The sequence below is a fragment of the Gymnoscopelus braueri genome (assembly GCF_963280865.1).
Source record: "Gymnoscopelus braueri genome assembly, chromosome: 17".
NCBI lineage: Eukaryota > Metazoa > Chordata > Actinopteri > Myctophiformes > Myctophidae > Gymnoscopelus > Gymnoscopelus braueri.
The window spans coordinates 41067625-41092814 of record NC_137617.1 but is presented as its reverse complement, the minus strand read 5'-3'; the positions used below and the strand labels follow the sequence as shown (position 1 = coordinate 41092814).

General features: G+C 42.7%; 2 protein-coding genes and 1 pseudogene across 16 annotated transcripts in view; 1 reads left to right on the top strand and 2 right to left on the bottom strand.

The window, feature by feature from the left end:
* LOC308104825 (calcium/calmodulin-dependent protein kinase type II subunit gamma) overlaps nt 1–6442 on the top strand; it is a 74071-nt gene extending 67629 nt beyond the window's left edge. For all 13 annotated transcript variants that reach the window (XM_080455365.1, XM_080455370.1, XM_080455364.1 and 10 more), the window contains 2 exons: nt 1113–1350; nt 3436–6442. In XM_080455365.1, coding sequence (XP_080311491.1) covers nt 1113–1345 — 233 coding nt within the window. In that variant the 3' untranslated portion in view covers nt 1346–1350; nt 3436–6442. The remainder of the gene's footprint in view (nt 1–1112; nt 1351–3435) is intronic.
* Nucleotides 6443–13483: 7041 nt separating this feature from the next.
* LOC308104740 (E3 ubiquitin-protein ligase TRIM39-like) lies at nt 13484–17446 on the bottom strand. Of its 2 annotated transcripts, none has more exons than XM_080455250.1 (2): nt 17264–17446; nt 13484–16990 (listed from the first exon to the last, which is right to left on the bottom strand). In XM_080455250.1, the coding sequence occupies exon 2, from the start codon at nt 16986–16988 to the stop codon at nt 15210–15212; it is 1779 nt and encodes a 592-aa protein (XP_080311376.1). In that variant the 5' UTR covers nt 16989–16990; nt 17264–17446; the 3' UTR covers nt 13484–15209. The 2 variants fall into 2 exon arrangements, with proteins under 2 accessions (XP_080311376.1, XP_080311375.1); XM_080455249.1 differs by having other exon boundaries at nt 17290–17446.
* A 4663-nt stretch (nt 17447–22109) lies between these two features.
* Nucleotides 22110–25190, bottom strand: part of LOC308105145 (neurotrypsin-like) — a 105757-nt pseudogene continuing 102676 nt past the window's right edge. The window contains exons 12-14 of the transcript in view: nt 24651–24773; nt 23809–24077; nt 22110–22861 (exon numbers count right to left, since the gene is read on the bottom strand). The product of the transcript in view is annotated as a neurotrypsin-like (transcript). The remainder of the gene's footprint in view (nt 22862–23808; nt 24078–24650; nt 24774–25190) is intronic.

Genomic DNA, 25190 nt, shown 5'->3' with positions numbered 1-25190 from the left:
TTCTCAACAGAAGAGCTGTGTCGAGGAATTATGGGTCAATCAGTATTTGATGAGGCAAATGGAGTCGGAGACACTTATTTCAAGGTGGTGGTGGTTGGGTTTTTAACCCATTAAGACCTGAGAAGATTCTAGAAATGTCTTCTAAATCCTAAAAAGAAATTGAAAAAAAACCCAATTTTTTTTCCCTCGATTTTTCAAAAATAGCAGATCTACAAGTTCATAGCGCGGCACTCGGTGCCGCGCTATGAGCTTGTATATCTGCTATTTTTGAATAGCCTAAAGAAATCTAAAGTGACACAGATGCGTTCCAGGTATCAATGGGTTAATACATAACAGTATATCATGGGGAGAAGTACATTAGACTCACAGGTCGGTGGGGAAGTAGTTCTGCGTCGAACACAGGGATCAGACCATAGTTGTACTCGAGATCAGAGAGAAGCTGCTTGAGGGACCAAGCTGTACCTGAAACAACAGAGACCAGGGCTGAGCCATGGCATCTTGTTACAGGCAGAATGTCATCGTCTCTCATAGTATGCAGACTATCAGAACACACATGGATTCAAGTTCTCAGTCGCCACGACTGATTTCAAGTCATTAAGGATTCCATTGAAGTCAGCATGTCTTCAATGGAAAGGTGCCATGCACCGAAAATAGCTGTGTGTGGCAGTGGTTCTCAAACTTTTTCCATGTGAAAGGACCCCCAAAATGATACATATTTGGCTGCGGACCCCCATCTCATATTTTGTGACCGTGACCTCCAAAAGTAAAGATTTGAGTTAAACATGTTAAATATATTTATAAAAAATATTTCTATTTATACAAAATATATATATATATTCAAAGATTTGCACACATGTTCACGATTTTTCAAAAATAGCAGATCTATAAGCTTATAGTGCGGCACTCTGAGCTTGTAGATCTCGGATATTTCATCAAAGCAAAGGTTAACCCTCTGGCATTTTGTTTTAAAAATACATTTTGCTTTAATCCATAAGAACATATAAGGAAAAGGTGAACAACATAATATAAGGAATAATTCTACCACAATTGTTCCTCAATTTGCAGTTGTAAACTGTGCTGTACTGTGTGTGTGTGTCTCCTATATAATCCAGTGCTGAGCAAGAACAGCAAGCCGGTACACACCACCCTGCTCAACCCACACGTGCACCTGATCGGCGAGGATGCCGCCTGCATCGCCTACATCCGCCTGACGCAATTCGTGGACTCCGTGGGACGCCCTCGCTCCAGCCAATCGGAGGAGACCAGGGTGTGGCATCGCCGCGACGGAAAGTGGCTCAACGTTCACTTCCACTGCTCGGGGGCGCCCGCCGCACCACTACAGTGATCCAGGTACGGACAATATAACCTGAACGATTAAACACATGTGCGTATCGTTGCTGTCGGGAAAGAAACCTCGTATCGCCGTATCTCAACTTTTTCATGTTTTTTATGTTTCGGAACTGAATGCCCTACTTTGATGGTTCTCAAACTTTTACATGCCAAGGACCCCTAAATTGAGATATATATTTGGCCGCAGACCCCCATCTGAAAATGTTGCCAATGTTGTGCCAAGGACCCCCAGAATAGAAGATTTGTGTTGAAAAATTCAAATTTCAAGATTTTTTCAAATCTTTCAAAAATAGCAGATCTACAAGCTCGAAGCGGTGCACGAAGTGACACACTGTGAGCTTCTATATCTGCTATTTTTGAATGGCCAACGTATACAATATGGATAAAGGGGTGAAATCTGTATTAACAGATTTTTCTGGGGACCCCCTGGACCACCCCGGGGATCCCCGGACCCGACTTTGAGAACCAATGCCCTACTTGGTACATCATGCAAGAGTGTCTCACAAAAGTTGTGAAAGTAGCATATCTACAAGCTCACACAACGCCTCACACTGCAATTTTGTAAGTTATTTTCACTATTTTAACATTTTTCTACGGTTTTGGATATACAAGGTTTCCACCTGACAGCGACGATACATACAAAAAGGCTCAAATGAACTGGGTGGGGGGTTATTCATTTAATAATGAGGATGTCATTTTCAAACCCACCCAAAATGCTTGTACCTTTTCACTGTGGCTGAGAAGTTTGTCTGCCAGTTCTGACCACTAACCAACCAACCGTCAGAGCTATTTTATATACCATATATGTATATATACGTATATTAAAGGTGGTGTAAGTGATATTTCTTTAAAGAATAAGTCTTAAACGGCTCTACATTTTGTTAGCTATCATTGATATAGAACATGTGTTCAGTAACAGGGGTCTCCCCCGTCTCTCCAGCTCTTTGGTAAACAGAATATACAGTTTTATTCAAACGGGAGAGAGAACTTATACAGGATACATAAGATACGATACGATAATACTTTATTGTCAGTTCACACTGAAATTTGTCTTGCGACCCAGCAGCCATGTATGCAACACAAACAGTACATACATTTGACATGACACAAAAAACAAAAATACATACATAAAGACATATAAAGACAAGAGCAATGTCCACCACTCAGCCTTCCCCTGGCCTAAACTCCTGATTAAGCCTCAATGTCGACTGATGGACAAAGGACCTCTTCAGTTTGACCTTATTGTATGTTGGAACACCGTATCTCAACCTATATTCTCCATACAAAACATGGCTAGTGTTTGCAGTGATATTCCTTGCCAACCTTAGCATACTGTTATTATACGTAGATGTATAGAGCCTCTGAAGTGGTTGTCCAACAATCTTTGAACAAATGTTCAGTTGCTGCAGCAGTTGTGACTTTAACACATGACATGACAAACAAGTGAAATTGGAAGTGATGAAATGGAATAAATTAGCAGACGAAATTGGAACTGGACGCCATAAAATAGAAGCTGATGCATTATCTTTGTGGGGTTCCCTTTCCCGATTGGACGGATTGGTTAAACACAGTGTTCCATAGGCTATAGCTTATATTTTTTCTTTGAATTCAATTTTAGGTGATGGATGATGGTGGGACATTTGTACATAGTTTTCAAATTTGTCAAATCGTATTTGTAAAATGTTCGCATCATTTCAAGATACATGAGTATGAGAGAGAGAGAGACTTTTATTGGGGACCCATTTGAATGACCACCTGGGTCCACTACAGCAGTTCAACATTATGGGATAACACTGGTATCCTGTCCTAAAAAAATATTTTCTGTTTATTAAAGAGCTGGAGAGACAGGGGGAAACCCCTGTTAATGAACAAACACTCTCTAGCAATGATTACTATTTGGAATATACTGTAGAGATATAACTTTTCAACAAGTAATGGCACTTACAGTACACACCTTTTCGGACAAAACGAGTACAAGTTTCTTGGCTGCTAACCATGCTAATAATGAACAAATATCTCCCCCTCTTCACCTCACCTCACCCCCCCCCCCCCCCCCCCCCCCAACCCATCCCATCCGTCCCACAGTGGTCCTGAGCCTCCAGTCCACTGGAGCGTGTGTTTTGGGGGGCAGATTTTTCGGCGAGCGTGTTTAAAGGGGCACGTCCTCAGCGTGGATTGGCTCATGCCAAGGAGCCCGGCCGGGCGAGATTGCATCCCTCTCCACGACCACCAACCAATCCCGTCCCTCCTTTGACCTGCTGGGGGCCACAGCCGAACACAAGGCACCCGCCCCCATGGGATGATGCATGCATCTGGCGCCCCAAATAAGGAGGGCGCTGTCTTTGCCCTCTGACCCTCCCCCCTGGCAGCCATCTTTTTTTCTGCCCGCGCAAGATGAGACGACCCGGGGGTGGGAAGAGGCTTTAACAGTTGAACTTGTGACGGTTTATGAGTTATGAATATCCTGTGTAAATTATGACTAGATGTACAAGAAAAAATACCACCAGAACCCAACTAAGCATTTATATTTACTATGTATGATCGAGGAACAGAAGGAGGAGTGTGTGCGGAGGAGTGGCGGCTGAGGTATTGGACTTATGTTTCGTTTTTTTTGGCATCCTGGGGGTCTTCCGGGCAGAAAGCATGACGCTGGATATCCCGGAAGTTGATGTAAATGATATAGGGAAACCTCTCCCCTCCCCCTCAAAAGCGAAAGTCTAGAATCGGGGGAGGGGGAAAGGGAAAAATCACGTCAGTTCAATGGGAATGAGAGAACTTGACCACGTGAGCAAAAACTTGATATAAAGAAAGGAAAGAGGAAAAAAAAAAACATGGAGCACCAAAGTGTAGAACTTTAGGCTTTTTATGTGGTCATGTGTGTCGCGTTTTCGTTTCGTTAACGTTTTTTCGTTTTTCCGAGAGAAGCGAAGGTCCGCGGGGTTTCGCGTTCCAGATCTATTTTTTTGTTTGTTTGTTTGTTTTTTTGTTTTTTTTAGGGTCCTGTCCCATTTGCGTTCCTGTGAATAAGCTGAGACTTGTTGTCTTGACTAAAAACCTTGTGTCTGAGGCTACTTTTTAAGCGAACTGAGTTTTATTGTGCAAGTACAAAGCTGCAATGCGCGTACATGTTTTTAGGTATGTCTGTATGCAGTGGAGAGAGAGAGACAGGTCTGGGAAAGGCGTCTGCGTTTTGCATGTTTTCCCGCCATCTCTCCCTTGCTTTGCCCCTTCTCTCTCTCTCTTTCTTTCTTTTTCTCTCTCTCTCTCTCTTTAATCCCACCTTCTTCTTAAACCCCCCTACCCTATTCCCCTCACCTCTTCCCCTCGCTTTCTGCTCTTAAAGGCCTGGCGGTTTGTTTATAATCCCTCTGTACATACAGTGTATGTATAGGGTTATGTAGAAAGGTGTAATATATGTACATGCATCAAGAGACTCATCCTGTGCACCCGGTCGTGGGAACCACCTCATAAACCCCCATGAACCTTATGAACCCCCACGATAGCCTGTTTATGACCTTAAAATTCTGGTTTTGGCCCAAGAGCGTAAAAGAAAAAAGGAAAAAAAAAAACATTTTATAGATCTTGGACATTTTTTGAACACTCCATAATTTAAAAAACATATTTAATTTGGTGTTACTGCTCTTCCTTAACATAACGGTAGTTTATCTTTCATATAAGCTTATGTTGTCACGGGTCACATAAACACACACACACACACACAGTACAAATGTCATGGACACACGACTGTTTTCAGACTGAGAAGTGAATGAATGGAAAAATAAACGTAAGACACGTAAAAAGAAAAACAAGAGATCTTCATCATCACCGCCTGTGTCCACCAGTCCACCCCAAACAACATCCTCACTCCTAACCTCGCAAAAACGCATGCGAGTCAGCCTCCTCTCCATTGCGGTGGATTACATATCACGCCTGTTGTTTATGTGTTAGGCTTTGTGACATATCTGCAAACCATTGCCTTTGTGTGACCATGGCGTACCGCCCTCCCCCCCCCCCCCCCCTCCCGCTCCCCTCCTGCTGTGCTACTTGACTGTCTCCATCCGTCCGTCCGTCCGTCCAGTTGTTATCTGGCCCTGCAGTATATCTCCCTACGTACGATGATGATCACCTTCTCCCCCTTATCCTTGGAAAAAAAGCTAAAACAAAAAAGGCTTTGTTTGTTTGTAACTCTCTCGTTTTCGCTATTCCGGTGTTAACTTGGTTTTCGAGTTTTGTTGTCGCTGTTGCTGTTTAACTGTCGTTTGCCGTTTGGTAATTTTTTACTGCTCAGCCAAGCTAGAGTTCTGCACTCTTCCCCTCGAACACACACACACACACACATACACACGCACGTATGCACACGCACGCACGCACGCACACTCAAAAATGGGGGGAAACAAGATGGAGATAAAGATGAACAATGCATAATTCTGACAGAATGATCAGTGATTGATTAGGGCTAAATTATTTATTGACATAATCGACCCTCAGTGTTTCTTTATAAACGCGGCCTGCTCAGTTTAAAAAGGAGTTTCCAAAAAAAAATAAGAAGAAAGAGAGACAGTTGGCAAGTTGTGAGACCTTACACCGCAGAAGCCAGAGAGCGGGAAGACCTAGTTATATGCATGTTTCAGTTAAGCATTTCTACCATGTACCTACCTAAATAAGGATGGGGATAGTGTTTATAATATATAACGATATTTGCATCTTTGAAATGAGACCTTCCTCCATCCAGAATGTTGAATAGGTGACATGAACAATTAAAAAGCAAAGACAAAAAAAAGTAAAACTGCAAAAAAAAGAAAAAAACTTAATTTAAAAAAAAGGATACAGGAGCCGTAGCTTGGCATTGAGGCCGTCGATGTTAGCATTTTCCCTGCGTTGTAATGATATACTATTTGGGCTGCGCTTTCTCCCCCAGCCTTCACATGGATGCTGGAGTGTTTTTGCATGATCATGATGTACAATGAAATACAAACCATGAATTGACGACTATCAAGTGTTTGTCTGAGTGTTAGTTGGTCTTCATCATAGCTTTGTTATTCTTCGAACTTGGATCTTGAAAGTATTTAATAAAAATACTATTTCAGCACTGTTTTGTCTCTCAAGGCTGATTGTTTTTGTTTTATACATCATACACACTTCTTTTTTCCACCACCTCTGTTGTCGCCTCTGTGTGAGACGAGGCCCTACCTCATAGTCATCATTCCAGTCATATTTCAAACAAAACGGTTGTCAGGCAACAGTTTTGTTTCTTTGTCTGATAATGATCTTGTTTGAAAGGTAGCTTAAGTCTTTGGAAGGCCTACCCTACCAGTTTGCCAGAACTTTCCTAATAAATCAAGCTACTTTTTTTCCAATCGTGGGTTAGCAGACTATTCGTCCGCTGCAACAACGTCCCTGTTAACTCAAACCATTACTGATGTGATAAGCCACCAGTATCCGTTTTTTAAAGCCAAATGTCATTTATTTACTTTCCCTGATTTCTTTCTTAAGAAGGAAGTTGCTACAGTCGTCAATCTGAGCAGATTGTAAAACACGTTTAATACAAACGCTACGCCCTGTTAATCTTGTTCGCTGGGCAGTCACAACCTGAGCTTTGACCTCGACTACATGAACCCTATTCTGTGCCATGTCATAATAAGAAAACGTTCGGCGAAAATCGCACATCTACAAAGCTCGTCCTTGTAGATCAGCTATTTTCAGCAAAGGGACTCGGTGTAGAGGGTAGAAAGGAGGGTGGGGGGCCCCAAGTACAGATCTGAGGGACCTCTGTCAACGAAGTATATAGGGTTTAAGTGGTTAATAAGATGAGCGGATCGTTCGTCCCGCTCCAGTAACCCATTCAATCTGGGAACGCATCTGTCATTTTAGATTTATTTGGCTATTCAAAATAGCAGATCTGCTATTTTTTGCTAATCTTTGTATATTTTCTAAAGCAAACATTTGTAACTGTAAAATGTCTCAACAAATGTCTTAATTTTTCTGGAAAACTATTGTTGCTATATCAGTGGTGCTCAAACTTTTAATTGTCAAGGACCCCCAAATTCATATGTTTTTAGCTGCGGATCCCCATCAAAATATGTTGTTCCAGGGACCCCCCAGAAGCAAAGATTTCAGTAAAAAAATGGTTTAAAAAACATATATGTATTCAACACAAATGTTCAAGATTTTTCAAAAAATAGCAGATCTACAAGCTTGTAGATCTGCTTGTTGCGCAACTCTGTGCCACGAGCTTGTAGATCTGCTATTTTTGAATGGCCAAAGTATAAAAATAATGGTTAAAGCTCAAATCCAAAATGACACAGATGTGCTCCCGGATTGAAAGGGTTAATTCTGTTTAATACAAAGCTACACCTTGTTTATATCCCTGCTGCCGGGCGGGCACACTGAATGCCACACAGCGCTATGAGCTAACAGGCTGGCTGGTCCTAAACAGACCTGCCTATCATCACATAATTCACATGATTCAGTCTTGATTATGTACAGCAGGGCACCTCTGCATAGCTATTACATAGCTGCAGACATATATGGGAGTCAACAGCACCTCTGCATAGCTATTACATAGCTGCAGACATACATGGGAGTCAACAGCACCTCTGCATAGATACATAGTTGCAAACAGTGGTGGAAAAAGTACTCAAATGTTTTACTTAAGTAAAAGTATTAATACTGCAATGTAGAAGTACTCTGTTACAAATGAAAGTCTGGAATTCAAAATTTACTTGAGTAAAAGTACAAAAGTATTGGTATCAAAATGTGCTTAAAGTACCAAAAGTAAAAGTACTAAAATGTTTGAAAATAGCCGATCTACAAGCTCACAACACAACACGACGCGTTGTGAGCTTGTAGATCGGCTATTTTCAAATAGCCAAGGTATAAAATAAGGCTGAAGTGGTTAATGTATGTTTTATAATGTAATAATTCATGTCTGTAAAGTAACTAGTAACTAACATTTTTCAAATAATTGTAGTCGAGTAAAAGTACAATATTTGCCTCTGAGATGTAGTGGAGTAGAAGTAAAAGTATAGACAATTAGAAATACTCCAGTAAAGTAAAAGTACCTCAAAATTGTACTTAAGTACAGTACTTAAGTAAATATACTTAGTTACTTTCCACCACTCACTTGCAAACAAACATATATGGGAGTCAACAGCTCTGCATAGATACATAGTTGCAAACATTCATGGTAGTCAACAGCACGTGTCACAGTTCTCCCCAACAGTGCTGGAAAAGGAACCAAGTACATTTTCATTGCTGTCGGGGCAGAAACCTATTATCTGTGTTTTTTTTGTGTGTCTCTTTGTCGTAAATTAACGCCCTACTTGATCATACTACAGCGTCACACAAAAAGCATCAAAAGTAGCATATCCGCAAGCTTGAAACGTGGCGTCGAAGCGACGTGTTTTGAGCTTGTAGATCTGCTATTTTTGTCTTTTTTTTTTTAAATCCTGAAGAAGTATAATTTTTGGAAATTTGACATTTTTGGACGATTTACTCAAGTACTGTACTTGAGTTACAATTTTAAGGTACTTTTACTTTACTTGAGTATGTCCACTTTTCTATACTTTCTACTTATACTTCACTTCATCGCGGAGGCAAAAATTTGTCTTTTTATTCCACTACAGTTAATTGAAAACAGTTACTAGTAGTTACTTAGCTGATTTAGATTATTATTACAAAACATACATTAACCAATCAAGCCCTATTTAATACTTCAGCTATTCGAATAATAATAGCCGATCCACAATCTCACAACGCGTCGTGGCGTGAGCTTGTAGACCAGCTATTTTATTAAGCTTAAAAAAGAAAGAAAAGGTGTTAATACTGCATATATAAGTACTTTTACTTTTGGTACTTTAAAGGAATATTTCTCTTTCAAATAAAAATAAACATTGAAAAAATATATTAAAAAATCATGCCCCCTCACGCATTAGAAGGACATTCTAATGTGTGAGTTTTTTTTTCCATTACTTTTTTCATTTATTTTTTTCAATTTTTATTTGAAAGTGAAATATCCCTTGAGTACATTTTGATGCCAATGCTGTTTTACTCAAGTAAAATCTTGGAATGCACCACTGTTATACTTTTATATGTAACTTGAGTATGTCTATGGAGTACTTCTTCCATCACTGCTCTCAGTCAGCGCTCTCATGTTAGACCCATTAAGCACAGTAGAGTGGTGAATGGTGCGCCAGCCTTATTTAACAAAGGTATCGTGTGGGCTTATTTATGATGGGGGCCCGGTTTATTTTAAGATGTGTGTGTGTGTGTGTGTGTGGGCGTGTGTGTGTGCGTGTGCTTGCGCGTCCGTCCCTGAGATATAGGACAGGTCCCTCAGGTTCCTATTTGCTCCGTGTGTGATTAATGAGGCAGGCTTCCAACGGCAGGTTAACATCCACACACACCCACACACACACACTCACTCACTTACACTTCTTCTTCCTCAAAGACGTGAGGAGTTGGAAACTGTCCGGTTCCTCGTTAGCCTCCTCTAATCCCTGGACTTCCCTGCCGCTGCCACGGGGAGATAACGTTGACCCCCTATATCCCCACATGGTTTTCTTTGGGGGGGGGGGGGGGGTCGCAAGATGACAGTGAAGTGACAATTTAAGGACTTAAGACCTGGGGGAAATAAGTAATCAATAAACTATACTATAAAAACTGGTCAAACATTGGCCAAATTGTCAAATAATATAAGAAAGAGGCGAACCATTTGAAAATAGCCAATCTACAAGCTCACAACGCCTCGCAACATGTGAGCTTGTAGATCGGCTATTTTCTCAATATTTATCTCGGGGGTCCCCAGTTCAAATGTGATTATTTTGGGGGTCACGGGTCTGAAATGGTTGAGAACCGCTGCCCTAGAACACGGTTTACAACAGTGGTTCTCAAACGTTTACATTTTAAGCCCCCCCCCCCCGCCCTGATTGTATACAGTATATAGGACTTAAGTGGTTAATGTATGTTCTGTAACAACAATCAAAATCTACAAAGTAACTAGTAGCTAAAGTTTTCAAATATTGTAGTGGAGCAAAAAGTACAATATTTTCCCCTGAGATGTTGTGTGTAGAAGTATCAAGTATTGAAAAATTGAAATACTCCAGTAAAGTAAAAGTACCTCAAAATTGCACTTAAGTGCAGTGCTTGAGTAAATGTACTTAGCGACTTTACAACACTGCAGCCCTAGACAGTATCCCCTTTCCCCTGATGTCCTTAGAAAACAGCAAGAAGGAAACCATAGCTAGCATAATGAACCATGAATGAATGATGACGCACCTTTTTGAAGAATATATAGGTATATAAATAAGAAATTGAGTGAAAGAGTCGCAGTTATATCAGTGACTCCAGAGCAGATTTATTTTTAACCTGTGGCTATTAACATTTCAGTGAGTCCAGTTATGATGTCAATGTGTTCAAATAATGTGTAAAAGAAAAAGTATTTTCTATTAAATAACCGTTGTGCTAGTCAGGTTTTTGATTTATAGTATCTTTCTCTTAACCCATTAAGATCGGGAACGCATTTATTTGGGCTATTAAAAAATAGCAGATATACAAGCTCATAGCACGGCACCGAGTGCCGTGCTATGAGCTTGTAGATCTGCTATTTTTGAAAAAAAAAATTTGGGCAAATCTTTGAATTATAATTTTTTTAAAGCAAACATTTGTCAAATATTTTGTTCCAAGGACCCCCAGAAGCAAAGATTTTAGTTAAAATGTTTGCTTTAAAAAAACGTATATATTCAAAGATTTGCAAAAATGTTCAGTTTTTTTTCTAAAATAGCAGATCTACAATCTCATAGCATGGCAGAGTGCCACGCTACGAGATTGTATATCTGCTATTTTTGAATACCCCCAAAAAATCGTAAAATTACACAGATGTATTCCCGATCTTAATGGGTTAAGTACCCCCTGATGTACGTACTTCCGTGTACCCCCCCCATTTGTGTACAAACTACAAATCCCCAGCTAAATTATTGATAGGAACCAAATGGACCGTTATGGGTCCTTTTTGGTTCCGATCAATAATTTAGCTAGGAACCCTAGGACCCCTGGGGGTCACCAGACCCCACTTTGAGGAACACTGGGTAACAGAAAAGAGCTCCTCAACTGGCAATCGATGCATTTTAATGACTTTTCCGATCTTTGCAGTGCAGACGTCTGTATCGTCTCGCCGTGGGGACGGCTCAGATAAGATGACAACGAGTATAAGTTGTCAGTCACGAGAAAAAGGTATGCAAAAACGTGATTTCCAAATGGTCTGCTGCTTTAAATGGCTAAACCGTGTTTGATCACTGTATTGTCTTATGGTGGTTGCATTAAATCTCTGGATCAACGGGCCTAAATCCCACCCTGCAGTACAGTACTTCCATTTGTTCCCACAGGGTGGTGTGTCTATGAGATGCATGTAAAGAAAAAACACTACAGTAGGTTGCCAGTGACTTTGACCAGTTTCACTTTCAAAACTTTTGCATCATGTATGTCACACAAACAATGATTAGGCACCAAATGGACCCTTATGGGTCTGTAACTCTGAGAGTGTACAAATGGAACCAAATGGACCCTAACGGGTCCATTTGGTTCCATTTGTACACTCTCAGAGTTAAATTGACATAGATTTTACAATATAAATTGCGGTCCAAGTGATAGAAATGCCATTAAATGGGGGTCCCTAGCCCTAATGCATGTCAAACTGGGGGTCCTTGAAATTAAAATGGTTGAGAATCACTGCTACAGCCGTACAAAATCTTCTCTTATGGGGGTCCCTGGCATATCTTTTGAAATGGGGGTCTGCGGGCTAATAAGTGTAAATGTGGGGGTCCTTGACATGGAAAAGTTTGAGAACCACTGCTCTACAGTATATGAAAAAACTTGTTATATCAACAATCGCATTCTGTTTGTGTGACATGCATTATGCAAAGGTTTTGAAAGTGAAACTGGTCAAAGTCACTGGCCACCTACTGTATATACATAATACATGCATTGCATAATGTTCATTGGCACATACAGTACAGTACGCTGTATGCTTCTATACATATTCTGCTGGACTGTCTTTTATTCGTCATAATGCCCGTCACTTGTGTCAATGTATGTCAGTCTGTCAATGCATTCTCAGGATTTATTTATTTTGCTCTTTTTGTGTAAGGCATAAACAATGTAAAATGTGTGTGTGAGCACAGCAAACTCATTTATTCCTCTACATGTGTTCACATATAATACTGAATAATAATAATAATAATGAATGGACATGCAAAAACTATATTTTTTCTTTGTAACTGACCTATTACACGTTATTAAAATTAATCCAACTGAAATTACTTATGTAATTCGATTATTATTAAGCCATTTAACTTGTCATTGTCTAAGCGTTGGACATGTGGTGTCAAAGTGTACCCAGTGTTCATGTCAGATGTTGAAGTACCGCTCAGGAGGTTTGAGTGTTTGCTCAGACCGATGAAAAATTAGAGCGAACGACAAAGTGTATAATAGGGTTCATGTAGTAAAAGGGATATTTCTCTTTCAAGCATGTTTGTGAGTACCACATGCAGTTTTTAAGTTGCTCGATTCAGTATTTAGATATTTGAGGCCAACATCAGTCATCAGAACCAAGGACGTGTGTTTTAAATGAGTAACGTGGTTAAAATGGAGTTTGAAGTTACTGTACAATGAGTTTATATGGGAAGGGACTCGAGGGAGCATGTCTGATCAAATGAATATCAAATATCTAAATAGTGAATCAAGCAACTTTAAAAAAACTGTGTGGGGGTGAAACAAAAGCCTGAGAAAACGATAAAATGAGGTTGAAAGTGAGATGTCCCTCAAGTTGGGGCATCTGGTAGTAGCCCATTTCAGTTTATTATGCCGTTTTCAGCACCCTCTGGTGGAAAAAAACATGCACATACACGGCCTTACAATCTACAGTAGGGCTCGGACTGATGCATTTTCTATATTTACTTAGAAACACACATAGAATCAAATATTTTAGAAGTATGAGTCTGTTGACACCTACTCACAATAGTGTAATTGAAAAGTTTAATTCTTTAATCTTAAAAGTTTTACAAAATAATTTGAGAATAGCAGATTTATTGAAAACTTTATTATTAAATTAACAGTTTGCAAAGACAAGCACAGGGAAGTACAGTTCAATACAAGGTCTGTAAGGCACTTTTAAGCTGTTTCCATTGGGGCCCTATGTACTCAATTCATCGAAAAATGTCATGCAATGCTTCATGAGCTGCATGATGTTTGTTTTCCACTTCAAGTTAAAAGCTATGTCGGGTAAATAACATTATGGCAGGTTAGTAAGCAATGTTTTATGTTTTATATCGTCTCTGTCGGGCGGAAACCTCATTATGTCCAAAGGGTTGCTGTTACTTCTCAGGATTCAAATTCTAAAATGGCAAAAATAGCAGATCAACAAGCTCAAAGCGCATGGCTTTGCGGCTGCGTTTTGAGCTTGGAGAGCTATCTGCTATTTTGATGCTTTTGTGTGACGCTGTTGTGATCAAGTAGGGCATTCATTTACCTTGCTAAACTAATGGCCATTTTTTGAGGAAAATGATATTTTTGCCTAAGTCAGCTCCTCATGACACTGGCCACCTCTGGTAAAATCGCCCATCTCCTAATGGAAAAGGATCATGCTGTTCACTCCCCTTTTATAATGGCCTAACTCCCTAGTGTGACTTAGGCCAAAATAGGCCTTTTTTTGGCCTAAGTCACACGGTTTTGTGACTTAGGCCAAATTATTTACTGATTTAGGCCATTTAAAAAAAAATGGCCTAAGTCAGATTGAATCCTATTTAAACCTATTTAAATCTCTTATGTTACATAACTGACAGACAGTGTTATTTCTATTCAAATAGTCATAATTTGTTATAAACATTTTGGGTGAAATGATTAAGAAATAATCATATAGTTTTGTTTTGGAGTTTTTTTTTCCCCTGAAAAACATTTTAAAAAAATGACATAGGCCATTAGTTTAGCAAGGCGACTATATGGAGATAAGAGGTTTCTGCCTGACGGCAACGATATAGTGTTTTTGAATAGGTATTGCATCTTAGGGAGATACCGTCCATACTGTAGGTGTTTAACTTTGAATTGCATTGTTGAAATGTGCTGTTCAAATAAACTCGCCTTGCCCCAGCAATGCAGTGGCAGCTAATAAAAATGTAAAATGGGTGTGGTAGAGATCAGTGGTGGAGTACCGGTACTCGCATTCTTTTTTTATTTAAGTAAAAGTATCAATACTATAATGTAGAAATACTCTGTTACAAGATGTAATGGAGTAGAAGTAAAAATATAGAAAATCGGAAATACTCCAGTAAAGTAAAGGTACCTCAACTTAAGTACAGTACTTGAGTACATGTACTTAGTTACTTTCCACCACTGGTAGAGATTCAGGTGTGCCCAGAGCCATGGGCGTGTCAGACTGCGTAGACCGTATAATCCACTGTTTCCCAAACAGTGGATTAGGACCCATCTTTCGGTCACAGACCCATTTTTATGGGTCGCAAGTTAATATCACCTTTTTTCCGTTTCCTACATTAAAAAAAAAATATTTACCCGGTAAAGTTTAAACGGCAAAATCCCAACTTTTCATCAATTAAAAACAATTCCCACATTTAGATCTAGATCTGCAATTTTCACAGGTTTGTGTCCGGGCAAACGTCAAATTAGTTTTTTGGGTCTTGAGCTAAAAAGTTTGGGAACCACTGGTCTAGACACTAACACAGGTTATCATGGACCCTGAGGACAACCTGTTGTCTTTAGTCCCCGTAACTTACTGGATACTTCCTTTTAACAGGACGTTCATGGAAGTCCTTGCGGGCTTGTTTCCAATGAGGGCCTGTGAGCAATTAGGGTTAAGAGTCTTGCTCAGGGACAAATTTCATTTCATCGACACATATGCTGGCGTGGCCTGGAATCGTACCTGGGGCAACCAGGGCCTCTGGCTCCCTAGGCGGGCTCACTAACCACTCAGCTATGGCCGCCCCTACTGGGGTTATGACCAGTGGGGCGCTATCATCTACCCCACAGTGGAAGTATGGGTAGAGGGCTCCAGTGAAAGTGTAGCCAATGAAGGAGTAGATGTGAGACTTGGAGTCGACGTCGTAAAAGGACACCTGTCCTCTCTTGTAATCCACAAACACGCCCACCTTCCTGAGCTTCCGCGGGAAGAGTAGCACAGGAGGGTCCGTGCTGGCCTTATAGCCGTCTCCCATTTCTATTGTCCAGTAGCCATGTTCAGGCGATATGGAGAACGATTTTCTCCTGTCTATGGACTCCCTGACCACCCCTAAGGCCCATTTTTTCTTCCCCTCCACCTGCACCTCGTAGTAAAACTTCCCCGAGGAGTAGCCCTTCGTTGCGACGACGGACGCGCCCAAAAACCCGGTGAATCGTTTCTGGTTGAAAGGCCTCTTCTGCCATTTCCCCTCCCTCACCTCTTTGCGGTTGTCGGAGAGGGTGAGCGAACGGTGTGCCGTGTCGGGGTCGAGGGTCACGTCCATGGCGAACTGCTGTATCCACCTCAGCTTCTGGTCGGGGAACTTCTCCATCTCCTTGTTGAGCTTGTCCTCGAGGTCGGAAAGCTCCCTCCTCCCCGTCGCCTCGAGTTCGCCGACGGCGCTCCTCAAGGACTTCCTGATGTTCTCCTCGTCCTCGCACAGGTTGCTCCGAGCGCTGAATTCGGGCCAGTCGTTGACGTGCGGGAGGCCGTAGAGGGACCGGGAGTTCTGCAAGACGTGGAAAGGGTCGTCGTTTTGCGAGAGCTGTGCCAGTTCGTCACCTCTCTGCCGCAGGGCTCTGATCTCCAGCTTCAGCACCTTCATGAAGCCCTCGGCTTTCCGCTCTACCGCTTTCTGCTTCTTCTCAATCGCCCACAGGAGCTCCGATTGGCTCCTCTCCGCGGAGGCAATGAGGGCACTGAAGACCTGCATGCTGTCCGCGATGTCTCTCTCCGTGTCATTCTTGCAGAGCTCCACTGAGTATTTGATGTCCTGAACCTTCTGCTGACGCTCCTGTATCATCTGCTGTACTTTGAAGTGAATCTTCCTGAGCTCAGCCTGCCTCTCCCCGCATTCCATTTCCAGCAGGATGGCGTTGTGCGTGTGGTGGTCCTTCTCGAGGCACAGGTGGCACACGCACTTCTGGTCGGTCCTGCAGAACCAGTCCAGGAGGACGTGGTGCTCCTGGCACATCCTGTCCTCCAGCTTCTCCGCGGGGTCGATCAGCGTGTGCCTCTTCAGGCCGGCCACCCGGCGGTGAGGCTCCAGGTGGACCTTGCAGAAGTACGTCAGGCACTGCAGGCAGAACTTGGCGGCGCTCAGCTTCCTCCAGGTGCAGATGTCGCAGGCCACCTCGTTGTCGCCGCGCTTGGCGGCGGCGCTCTGGTCCCTCATCATCCCTTTGAATTGGTCGGTGAGCTCCCTGATGGTGGTGTTGGTCTTCAACTCCGGCCTCCTGGTGAACACCTGCTTGCAGAGCGGGCACAGGCAGCTGTCGGAGTTGTCCCAGTATCCGCCGAGGCAGGCCTTGCAGAAGTTGTGTCCGCAGGCGATGGACACGGGCTCCGTGAAGACGTCCAGGCAGATGGAGCACTGGAACTGCTCCTCAGACAGCAGGCCGCTGCAGCTCGCCATACCTGGAACATGACATAAACCACATAATAACTTCCTGGAAAGTATTTTGGCATTCCTATTTCCACCCACTGAAACTGAAATAAAGACACAGGCTATCCGTTTTCCTTGCAATTATAGATAAAGGGTGCCAAGCCTTTTAAACGGAGATGGACTCACTTTTTTACAGAATGCCCTGAAACAGTGGAATCAACTTTTTAGCCTCATTTCAGTCTAGGAATGGACAAAATAGCCCTGGCTGCTGTTAACACTGAATGTGCAAATATTTGCCTACTCACAGAGGTGTTGTTGACCGTCGACTCACCTGAGTGAGCGAACACAGCCCGTGGACTCACACTACGTCCGATTCGTAGAATTGCCCGCTGGTCAGTTTATTTTAAACTGTCTCCTTGTGTCTTCTTCTACTTTTCACCATGTCCTTCTGTCACCTTGCTCTGCTTTTACTATGCAGCATGCAGTGATGACAGGTGTTGCCAGATTTTGCGAGAGAATCAAGCAGGCAGGCCAAGACAACAAGCCCAAAAGAAGCGACGACTATTATAGGCCGCATGACATCAACTATTTGGAAAATAGCAGATCTACAAGCTCACAACGCTATGCGATGCAGCGAGATGTGAGCTTGTAGATCAGCTATTTAAAACATTCATATTTTAATATTTGGAATATTTTTTTAACATTTCATCGACACAAATCATTTTCCAGTTGGGGGGGTGGGTCCACGGACAAATACAATATTAATTAGGGGTTTCGTTGTCATGAAAATGTTTGAGAACCCCCGGTTTAAAAGTGCAGTTGCCCCGGAAGCAACTGCACTTTAGAAACAAAAAGCCCTAAAAAAACTACCAATGTTTACAAGCAACTTTAACAGAAAAACAAGCCCAAAGTCGCTTATAATGAGCGTACTTGGCAACACTGGTGATGATGACAGATCATGTTACGACTCACCAATGCTATGTTGTTGATCAAGTTTGTTTTTCTGTCACAGGTGAATTAACCCTTGCCATTGTGTTTTGCCAACGTAACCAGTGAGTCGTGTAAAAGCCCTCATGTACTGTATGAATGTCTGGCCCACTGCTTTTAATGCTTTAGGATGGGTCAAGTACTTTCAGTTTCAACCTGGCGTCCCGGTTATTTTGGGCATTTTTGAGCTTGTAGATCGGCTATTTTTGGCTGAGAGATTTGGTGCAGACGGGGCGAAAAAAGCGCTCCAAGTACAGTTGCAACTGAGCTGACCAACTGACCAAGACTAGATTAAGTGGTTAATGCACAGACATTCATTGAACAGTCCTCATTCCAACCACTGTGAATTGGAGGTAGGTTATCATGCAGTTGGGCTGGGTCCCACAAAGCATAGCATATTGCAGAGGCACTTCTGAAACAATTAAACCTGATTTATACTTTTAGTTTCGTGCACAGGAACTAGCACATATACAGTACAAGCTCACGACACGTCACATCTAGTTTGGGTGAGTGACACTCAGACACTGGCACGCAACGACATATAAATCAGGCTTTACCCTCCCAAATATGAGACCAGGCAGTGATGTAGAGTAACTAAGTACATTTACTCAGCTCCTGTACTTGAGTACAATGTTGAGGTTGTGCTCCACTACCCTACATCTCACTGTAAATACCGTACTGACTTTTTACTCCTAGTGCAATTATTTGACAGCCTTAGTTATCAGTTACTTGGCAGATTTGGATCGTTATTATGAAACGTACATTATCCAGCCATTTAAGCCCAATTTATTCTTTGGCTATTCGAAAATATCCCGATAGATCTACAAGCTCACGAGCTTGTCAGCATGTAGATCGGCTATTTTTGAAAATGTTTGAAACATTTTGAAAAGCATTGTGAAAAGAACCATTCAATGTCTTCTTTTATTTTGGCACTATAAGTATTATATTGATGCAATACTTTTATTCGAGTGAAATTTTTAACACAGGACTTTTACTTGAGTATTTGTATAGGGCATAGCAGTGGCGGCCATTTTCTGGTTCCACTCCAAAATAGTCAATGCATTTTTCCCATTGACATTTCCAAAAATATTTATATCAATTATTTTAAGCCTAGAATCAAGCCATCCAGGGTCCTGGTGAATCATGACCCTAAAACGTTTGATTCTGTGAAAAATACTTTTTTGAAAACGGCAAAACAAAGGGTATGAAAAAGAAAATGGCCGCCACTGCTATGCCTATGCCCTATATTGTAGTGTTGCTACTTTTACTTAAGTAAAAAAAAACTTCAACCAGCACAGTATGAGACCACACAGAGACCAACACAGAGGTGTTCTCACCAAGTATAATGCTTTAATACTCACCATGATTCAGCACATTATTAACACTGAGGTACAACAGACTGGTCTAACACAGGTCAAGTAGGCCTACATCACAGCAGTAAACACTCTCTCACTCTCCAGCCATGGACACATTTACAGTAACCTACAAGGTTTTAAATCAAATGTTTTGCATTTTTAACCACATGAACCCCTCCTCGCGTCCCTCATTCTGAGCCTATAACGTTCGGTGAAAATAGCCGATCTATTAAGCTCACACAACGCCGTGGCAAGATCGGCTATTTTCCTTGAAGATGTTTAAGTGTAGAGGCGGGGGACGCTGGTCAGTTTAAGTAGTTAAAACACTAAATCTCAGGGTGGGGAACGATGGCGACAGGCTGCGTTTATGTACAGGAATATAAAAACAGGCTTTCGGACATGTTTTCTGATTTGAGGAAACAGTAGTCGCAGTAAGGTTACACAATACAATGGTACACACACACACACACACGCACACACAGTACACCGAGCACAAGTCCATCCAAGGCAGCCACAGTATATAAAACCACACCAGAGCCATTCTCATCCACACACTGCAGCTCTGGTCAAAATAGAACAAGGTCGCCATCTACTGGTTAAGTCACATAATGTCTGTCTGGAGAACAGAAATAACGACAGAACATAGAGACATCATTCCACATTAAAAAGTTTGAACAATTTAGCTATCTATGTCGATCAAGAACGAATGCATTACTGTACACAGACTAAACTAGTAACCAGAATACTGGCCGACTATCTATTTTTATTCATCTATCTATCTAAAGCCATTCAGTGGAATCGGATTTTTAAAAAAAGAGAGAAAATAAAGGATGACCCCACCGCAGGCTTCCAATGGCTTTGAAAGGGGACAATTGTCCGGTTCAGTAGTAGTCTATATCAGTGGTTTTCAACCTTTTTCATGCCAGGGACCCCTAAATTGATATACATTTGGCCGCGGACCACCATCTGAAAATGTTTTGTGCCAAGGACCCCCAGAAGCAAAGATTTGAGTAAAAAATGTTGTCTTTGAAAAATTAATATATTCAAGATTTGCACACATTTTCAAGATTTTTCAAAAATAGCAGATCTACAAGCTCATAGCGCGGCACTCGGTGCCGCGCTATGAGCTTGAATATCTGCTATTTTTGAATAGCCAAAGCTAAGTGGTTAAAATGATTCTGAGGCTATGTTAACTAATTTAGCTGGGGACCCCATGGTAGCCCCCCAAGGACCACTGGTTGAAAACCACTGGTCTATATCAGTGGTTCTCAAAGTGGGTTCCAGGGACCCTCATGGATCCTTGAGGGGGTTCCAAATTATGGGGGTCTTTGAAATTAAAAAGTTTGAGAACCACTCGTCTAAATGAACGACGACAGCAATGTCACCGGTAAAGGTATAGGTCCTATACTATAGGACAAACCGCTGTGTTGTTGAATGTTCGGATCTTAACTAGTGTTCCTATAGCAGGCGTACATCACCCACTTCTGTCTCTAATATCAAAGCTGAACTAATGCACAATTGTTGGGAGTCGGATGCCATGCAATGAGGTAAGAAGAGAGATAAATGGCTACACTGGTGGATGTTTGTCCCCTACGAACGGGCCTTTTCCCCTCGGCAGCCATATTGACATAAATAGCTGTGTAATGTTAGCACCTTCAGGAGCTACCAAAAGATGCTAGTTAAGTTAAAGAGTCTTTTCCAGTTAGCCAAAATGCACAACAGCATCAGCCTGACTCTGTTGGACCAAAATTGAACACAACCTTAATTAGTATCATTGGAAACACACGTGAAGTAACTAACATACAAACTAATATGTCAACATGGCTGCCATGGTAAAGGCCTATTACAGCTATTTTAACATCAGTTATTATCATAGCCCTTATTTCTAGACCCCAGCAGAATACTCATTATTTGTGGCATACATTAGTTAAAGGTCTGCGATAATTTAAAGTCACCCCTCCAAAAACAAATACTTATACATTATGTACATTTCTTTTGGCAAAATGTTACGCCAAAGCAATACTTGGATCTCTGTGAAAAGCCCAACATCATTGTGTTGAAATGTCTGACATGCCCTACTTATAAAGACCCATTTTTAGGAAGAAGCCTTCCTTGGGTGCTAGCCCCCACCCTCCCCCCACTGAAAGCATCACACATAATATACTGACAACACAGTGAGCCTGTCGTCACTGTCAGGCAGAAACCTTGTATCTCCACATTTCATCTTTTTAAGTTTCCATAAATGATTGCCCCTATTGCCCAGTAAGTCTTTCTGTGGGGGTTATATTTATTTTAATTTTATATTTGGTCATACAGTACAAGGTTTCTGCCCGACAGCGGTCAATACGCTCACATCGGCGCCATCACCGGAGGAGAAGCGATCACAAATGCCTATGAGTTAGTTCACTTAGGTAGAGTTGAGTTACGATGAGTTGAGATGTGAATTGAAATAAGCACAGACACCAGGGCGGCCATAATTGGTGTTAGTTCATAAATAATCACTGAGTGTAAGGAGTCTCTGTCTTCTCCTTCCTGTTACAATCTGACTCTCCTCTCCAGCCAAATTCCAATACCCACAATTTGTGCCTCCTCGCCCGCCTCCAGCATGGCGGTGTTACGGTGAAATTGGTGACCTGCCGAAATTTGTGACCGTCTTGTGGAGTTCACATACGGTTAAAAGCAGAGGAGGCGAGGAGACAACATTTTGAATTGGAATTTGGCTTCTGACGTTGAGCCCTGTCCCTTCCTCCGCCTCCTCCTTCCTCAGAGTCACATGGCACAGATGGTAAGCCAATGGCAGCGGCCTCGGTCAGACCAGGGCGTGCGCGTCGGCAGCGTGAGGACGTGCGTTCTTAGCGCGTGCGTGCAGGTTATTATGGCTGTGCGCGCGTTTCGCCTCGAGCTCGTTGTTGCCGTCTCCGGAATCCACCTGCTGCTGCTGATCGTGCGTGCGTTTGAGCTTGCCGTGCACGTGGGGGTATTCATCCTTGACCTCGGCGTGCGCACGCTCCTCGCGCACGTGCGTCAGGTCATTGTCGACGTGCGTTACATCATTGTCGACGTGCATTACATCATTGTCGACGTGCATTACATCGTTGGCGTAAACCAGGTCGTCGTGAGCGTTCTCCTGCTGGGTGTGAGAGCCCTCCTCCGGCGCGTCGGTGTGTGTCGCCTCCTGCGTGCCTCCTGCGTTCTCTTCGATGCGCACTCTCGGCTCTTCTGCGTGAGCACGCGCGTCGGCAACTTCCTCGCCGGCGCGGCGCGTTTCGGCCACTTCCTGGATCCAGCCCCGGAACCTGCTGACTCGCGTGTAGAGCGCCGGGGAGGCGGGGTCGCCGCAGCCGTAACCGCCGGCGACCACGCCGGTGAGCACCCAGCGGCCGCCCTCCCCCTGGCACACCAGCCCGCCTCCGGAGTTGCCCTGGCAACCGTCGCCGTGGAGGCGGCTGGTGTCCGAGGGGCTGCCGGCGCACAGTGTCCCATGGCTGGAGTAGCTGTCGCCGTAGCGCTTCTTGCATTGCCACGACGACATGAGAGGGACCCAGGTGGCGAGCGTGGAATCTAGGAGGAAGAGATTAGAAAGATGGGATGAGATCAAACTTTATTGATCCACTGTGGTAAATTGTGTAAAATACAAGACAAAGTCTAATAATTGTGTGGCTTTGGATCTCGGCAAAGTTTTAGCCCGATCTATCACCCATGTTAAAGGCATACTAGGTAACGTTTTCAACAAAACTAAAGTTAAATTGTATATCTTTTGTGAGTGGCAAAAGTTTCACAACACCCACTCCATGAATTTCACCCCCGGAAGCCTTTTATTTATATATTTTCTATTGAACGTGGACTGGGGGGACTTTCCCGGGGAAATGACGTCATCTGGCCGGAAAACGGAGGTGGAAATGCACTGGTTTCCTGTTTGGCCAGGAACTACCGCAACGGTTTCCTGTTTGGCCAGGAACTCCGCGCTAATAACAAAAAGGAACCTCACGCTGATTTTAAGAGAATGTAGGATTGGAAGATCGAAAAAGAACAGAAAAAGAAAGCACAGCTCATGGTAACTAATGCTCCACTGGCTAAGAGAAACGATCCGTAGATAGTATAAAACAATTAAAAGATCGCTTTTTGAAACGCTTCCGGCTTCCGGTGAAAACGAATGGAATTCTGGGTAATCGAGGACTAAGGAAATTGTATGCAGTGACGGTAGTGACCAGCAGAGGTTGCTAAAAATCGTTAGTTGTGAATTTGCATTGTACAACTTTAAATATATCGAAGAATAAAAAAAACATGTGGAAAGTAATGCATGGCGGTAGGTACGTCTTTGAGCCTAGTCGCAGCATACACAAGAAATCTGCCACTGATTGGTCCAGCAGTTTATACTTTGTCGTATGACGGTGTTGCATGATAATAGCCAATCTATAAGCTCACACATTCCCCTCTCAACATTGTGAAAAACGGGGAAATAAAGAGGAGAAAGCTGCTGAACCACACAGAGCATGACGTTATAGTACCTGGACCTTCCCAGCCCGTGGTAACCGTGGCGATGCAAGAAGACGGGGCCTTCCCCCCCGCTGTGTCTGGAGTGGGCAGGCAGGCGGCGTTGGTGTTGGGGTCGAAGGTCAGACAGTGACCCTTGCTGGTGCTAGGCAGCTTCACCAGGGCCAGGTCGTGACCGCCGCTCTGGCCCTTGAACTTCCTGTGAATCACCACCTGCTCCGGGGTGACGGTTCGCCCCGACGCCCCGGCGCGCACCACGTACCTGGACGCCTCACTGCCGAACCTGAGGAGAGACGGGTCAGCAGGTTGAGTACAGTAGAAGAATGAGAGAGAGCATGGTGGGAGGTAATCTCGCATTATAGCCAGATGATCGGAGATCTCTGCCTACCGAATACACCTGGTGAAATCTAAATATCATTATCGTCTCTGTCAGGTGTCCACAAAACTGTTACTTTTCAGGATTCAAATGCATAAATAGCAAAAAAAAAATCGGATTGACTTGTAGATCTTCTATTTTTGATATGTTTGTGTGACACTGTAGTAAGTGAAGTGAAGTTGGGCATTATCTTTCGAAAATACAAAAAGTTAGAATATGGAAATAAGAGGTTTCTGCAAGACAGTGACGATATAAGCCGGGTGTAAATAATTAATAGATTTAAAAAAATACCCATTGCAGAACCAATACAAAGACTTTAGGCTGGTCCTTCATATTGGGGACAGTATTAGGATTGTTTTTTTCAAAGCATTAGGTGTAGGTTTGTCAGTGGAGGTTTTATCCACCGTTCTAGCCCCTACATTTAGATTTCCCCAGATGATTGGTCTCTGATGAGGTGAATTGAAGTAGAAATGTGAGTACCTGTTGAAGCAGTCGGCTGAGGTGAGGACCCAGCAGGGGCTGATGAGGGTCCCGCTGCACAGAGGACCTCCGTCTTCTGCCTGGGACTGAAGCCACACTGACACCTGCCATGGCCACGAGCTCCTGGAGGGGACAACACAACGTCTTAACCACACATGAACCATGATGTCATAACAGGTGAACATTCAGATCGGCTGTTTTCGGCAAAGAGATTTAGCGTAGAGGGTAAAAAAAAAGGAGCACAAGTACTGACCCCTGGGCAGTGGTGGAAAAAGTACTCAAATTATTTACTTAAGTAAAAGTACCAATACTGCAATATAAAAATACTCTGTTACAATTAAAAGTCCAGAATTAAAAGTTTACTTGAGTAAAAGTACAAAAGTATTGGCATCAAAATGTACTTAAAGTACCAAAAGTAAAAGTACTAAATATTTGAAAATAGCAGATCTACAAGCTCACAACACGTCGCTATGCGACGCGTTGTGAGCTTGTAGATCGGCTATTTTCAAATAGCCTAGGTATAAAATAGGGCTAAAATGG

Coding starts and splice junctions, on each gene's coding strand:
- LOC308104740 (XM_080455250.1), bottom strand. CDS start 16,988: ATGGCGAGCTGCAGCGGCCTGCTGTCTGAGGAGCAGTTCCAGTGCTCC.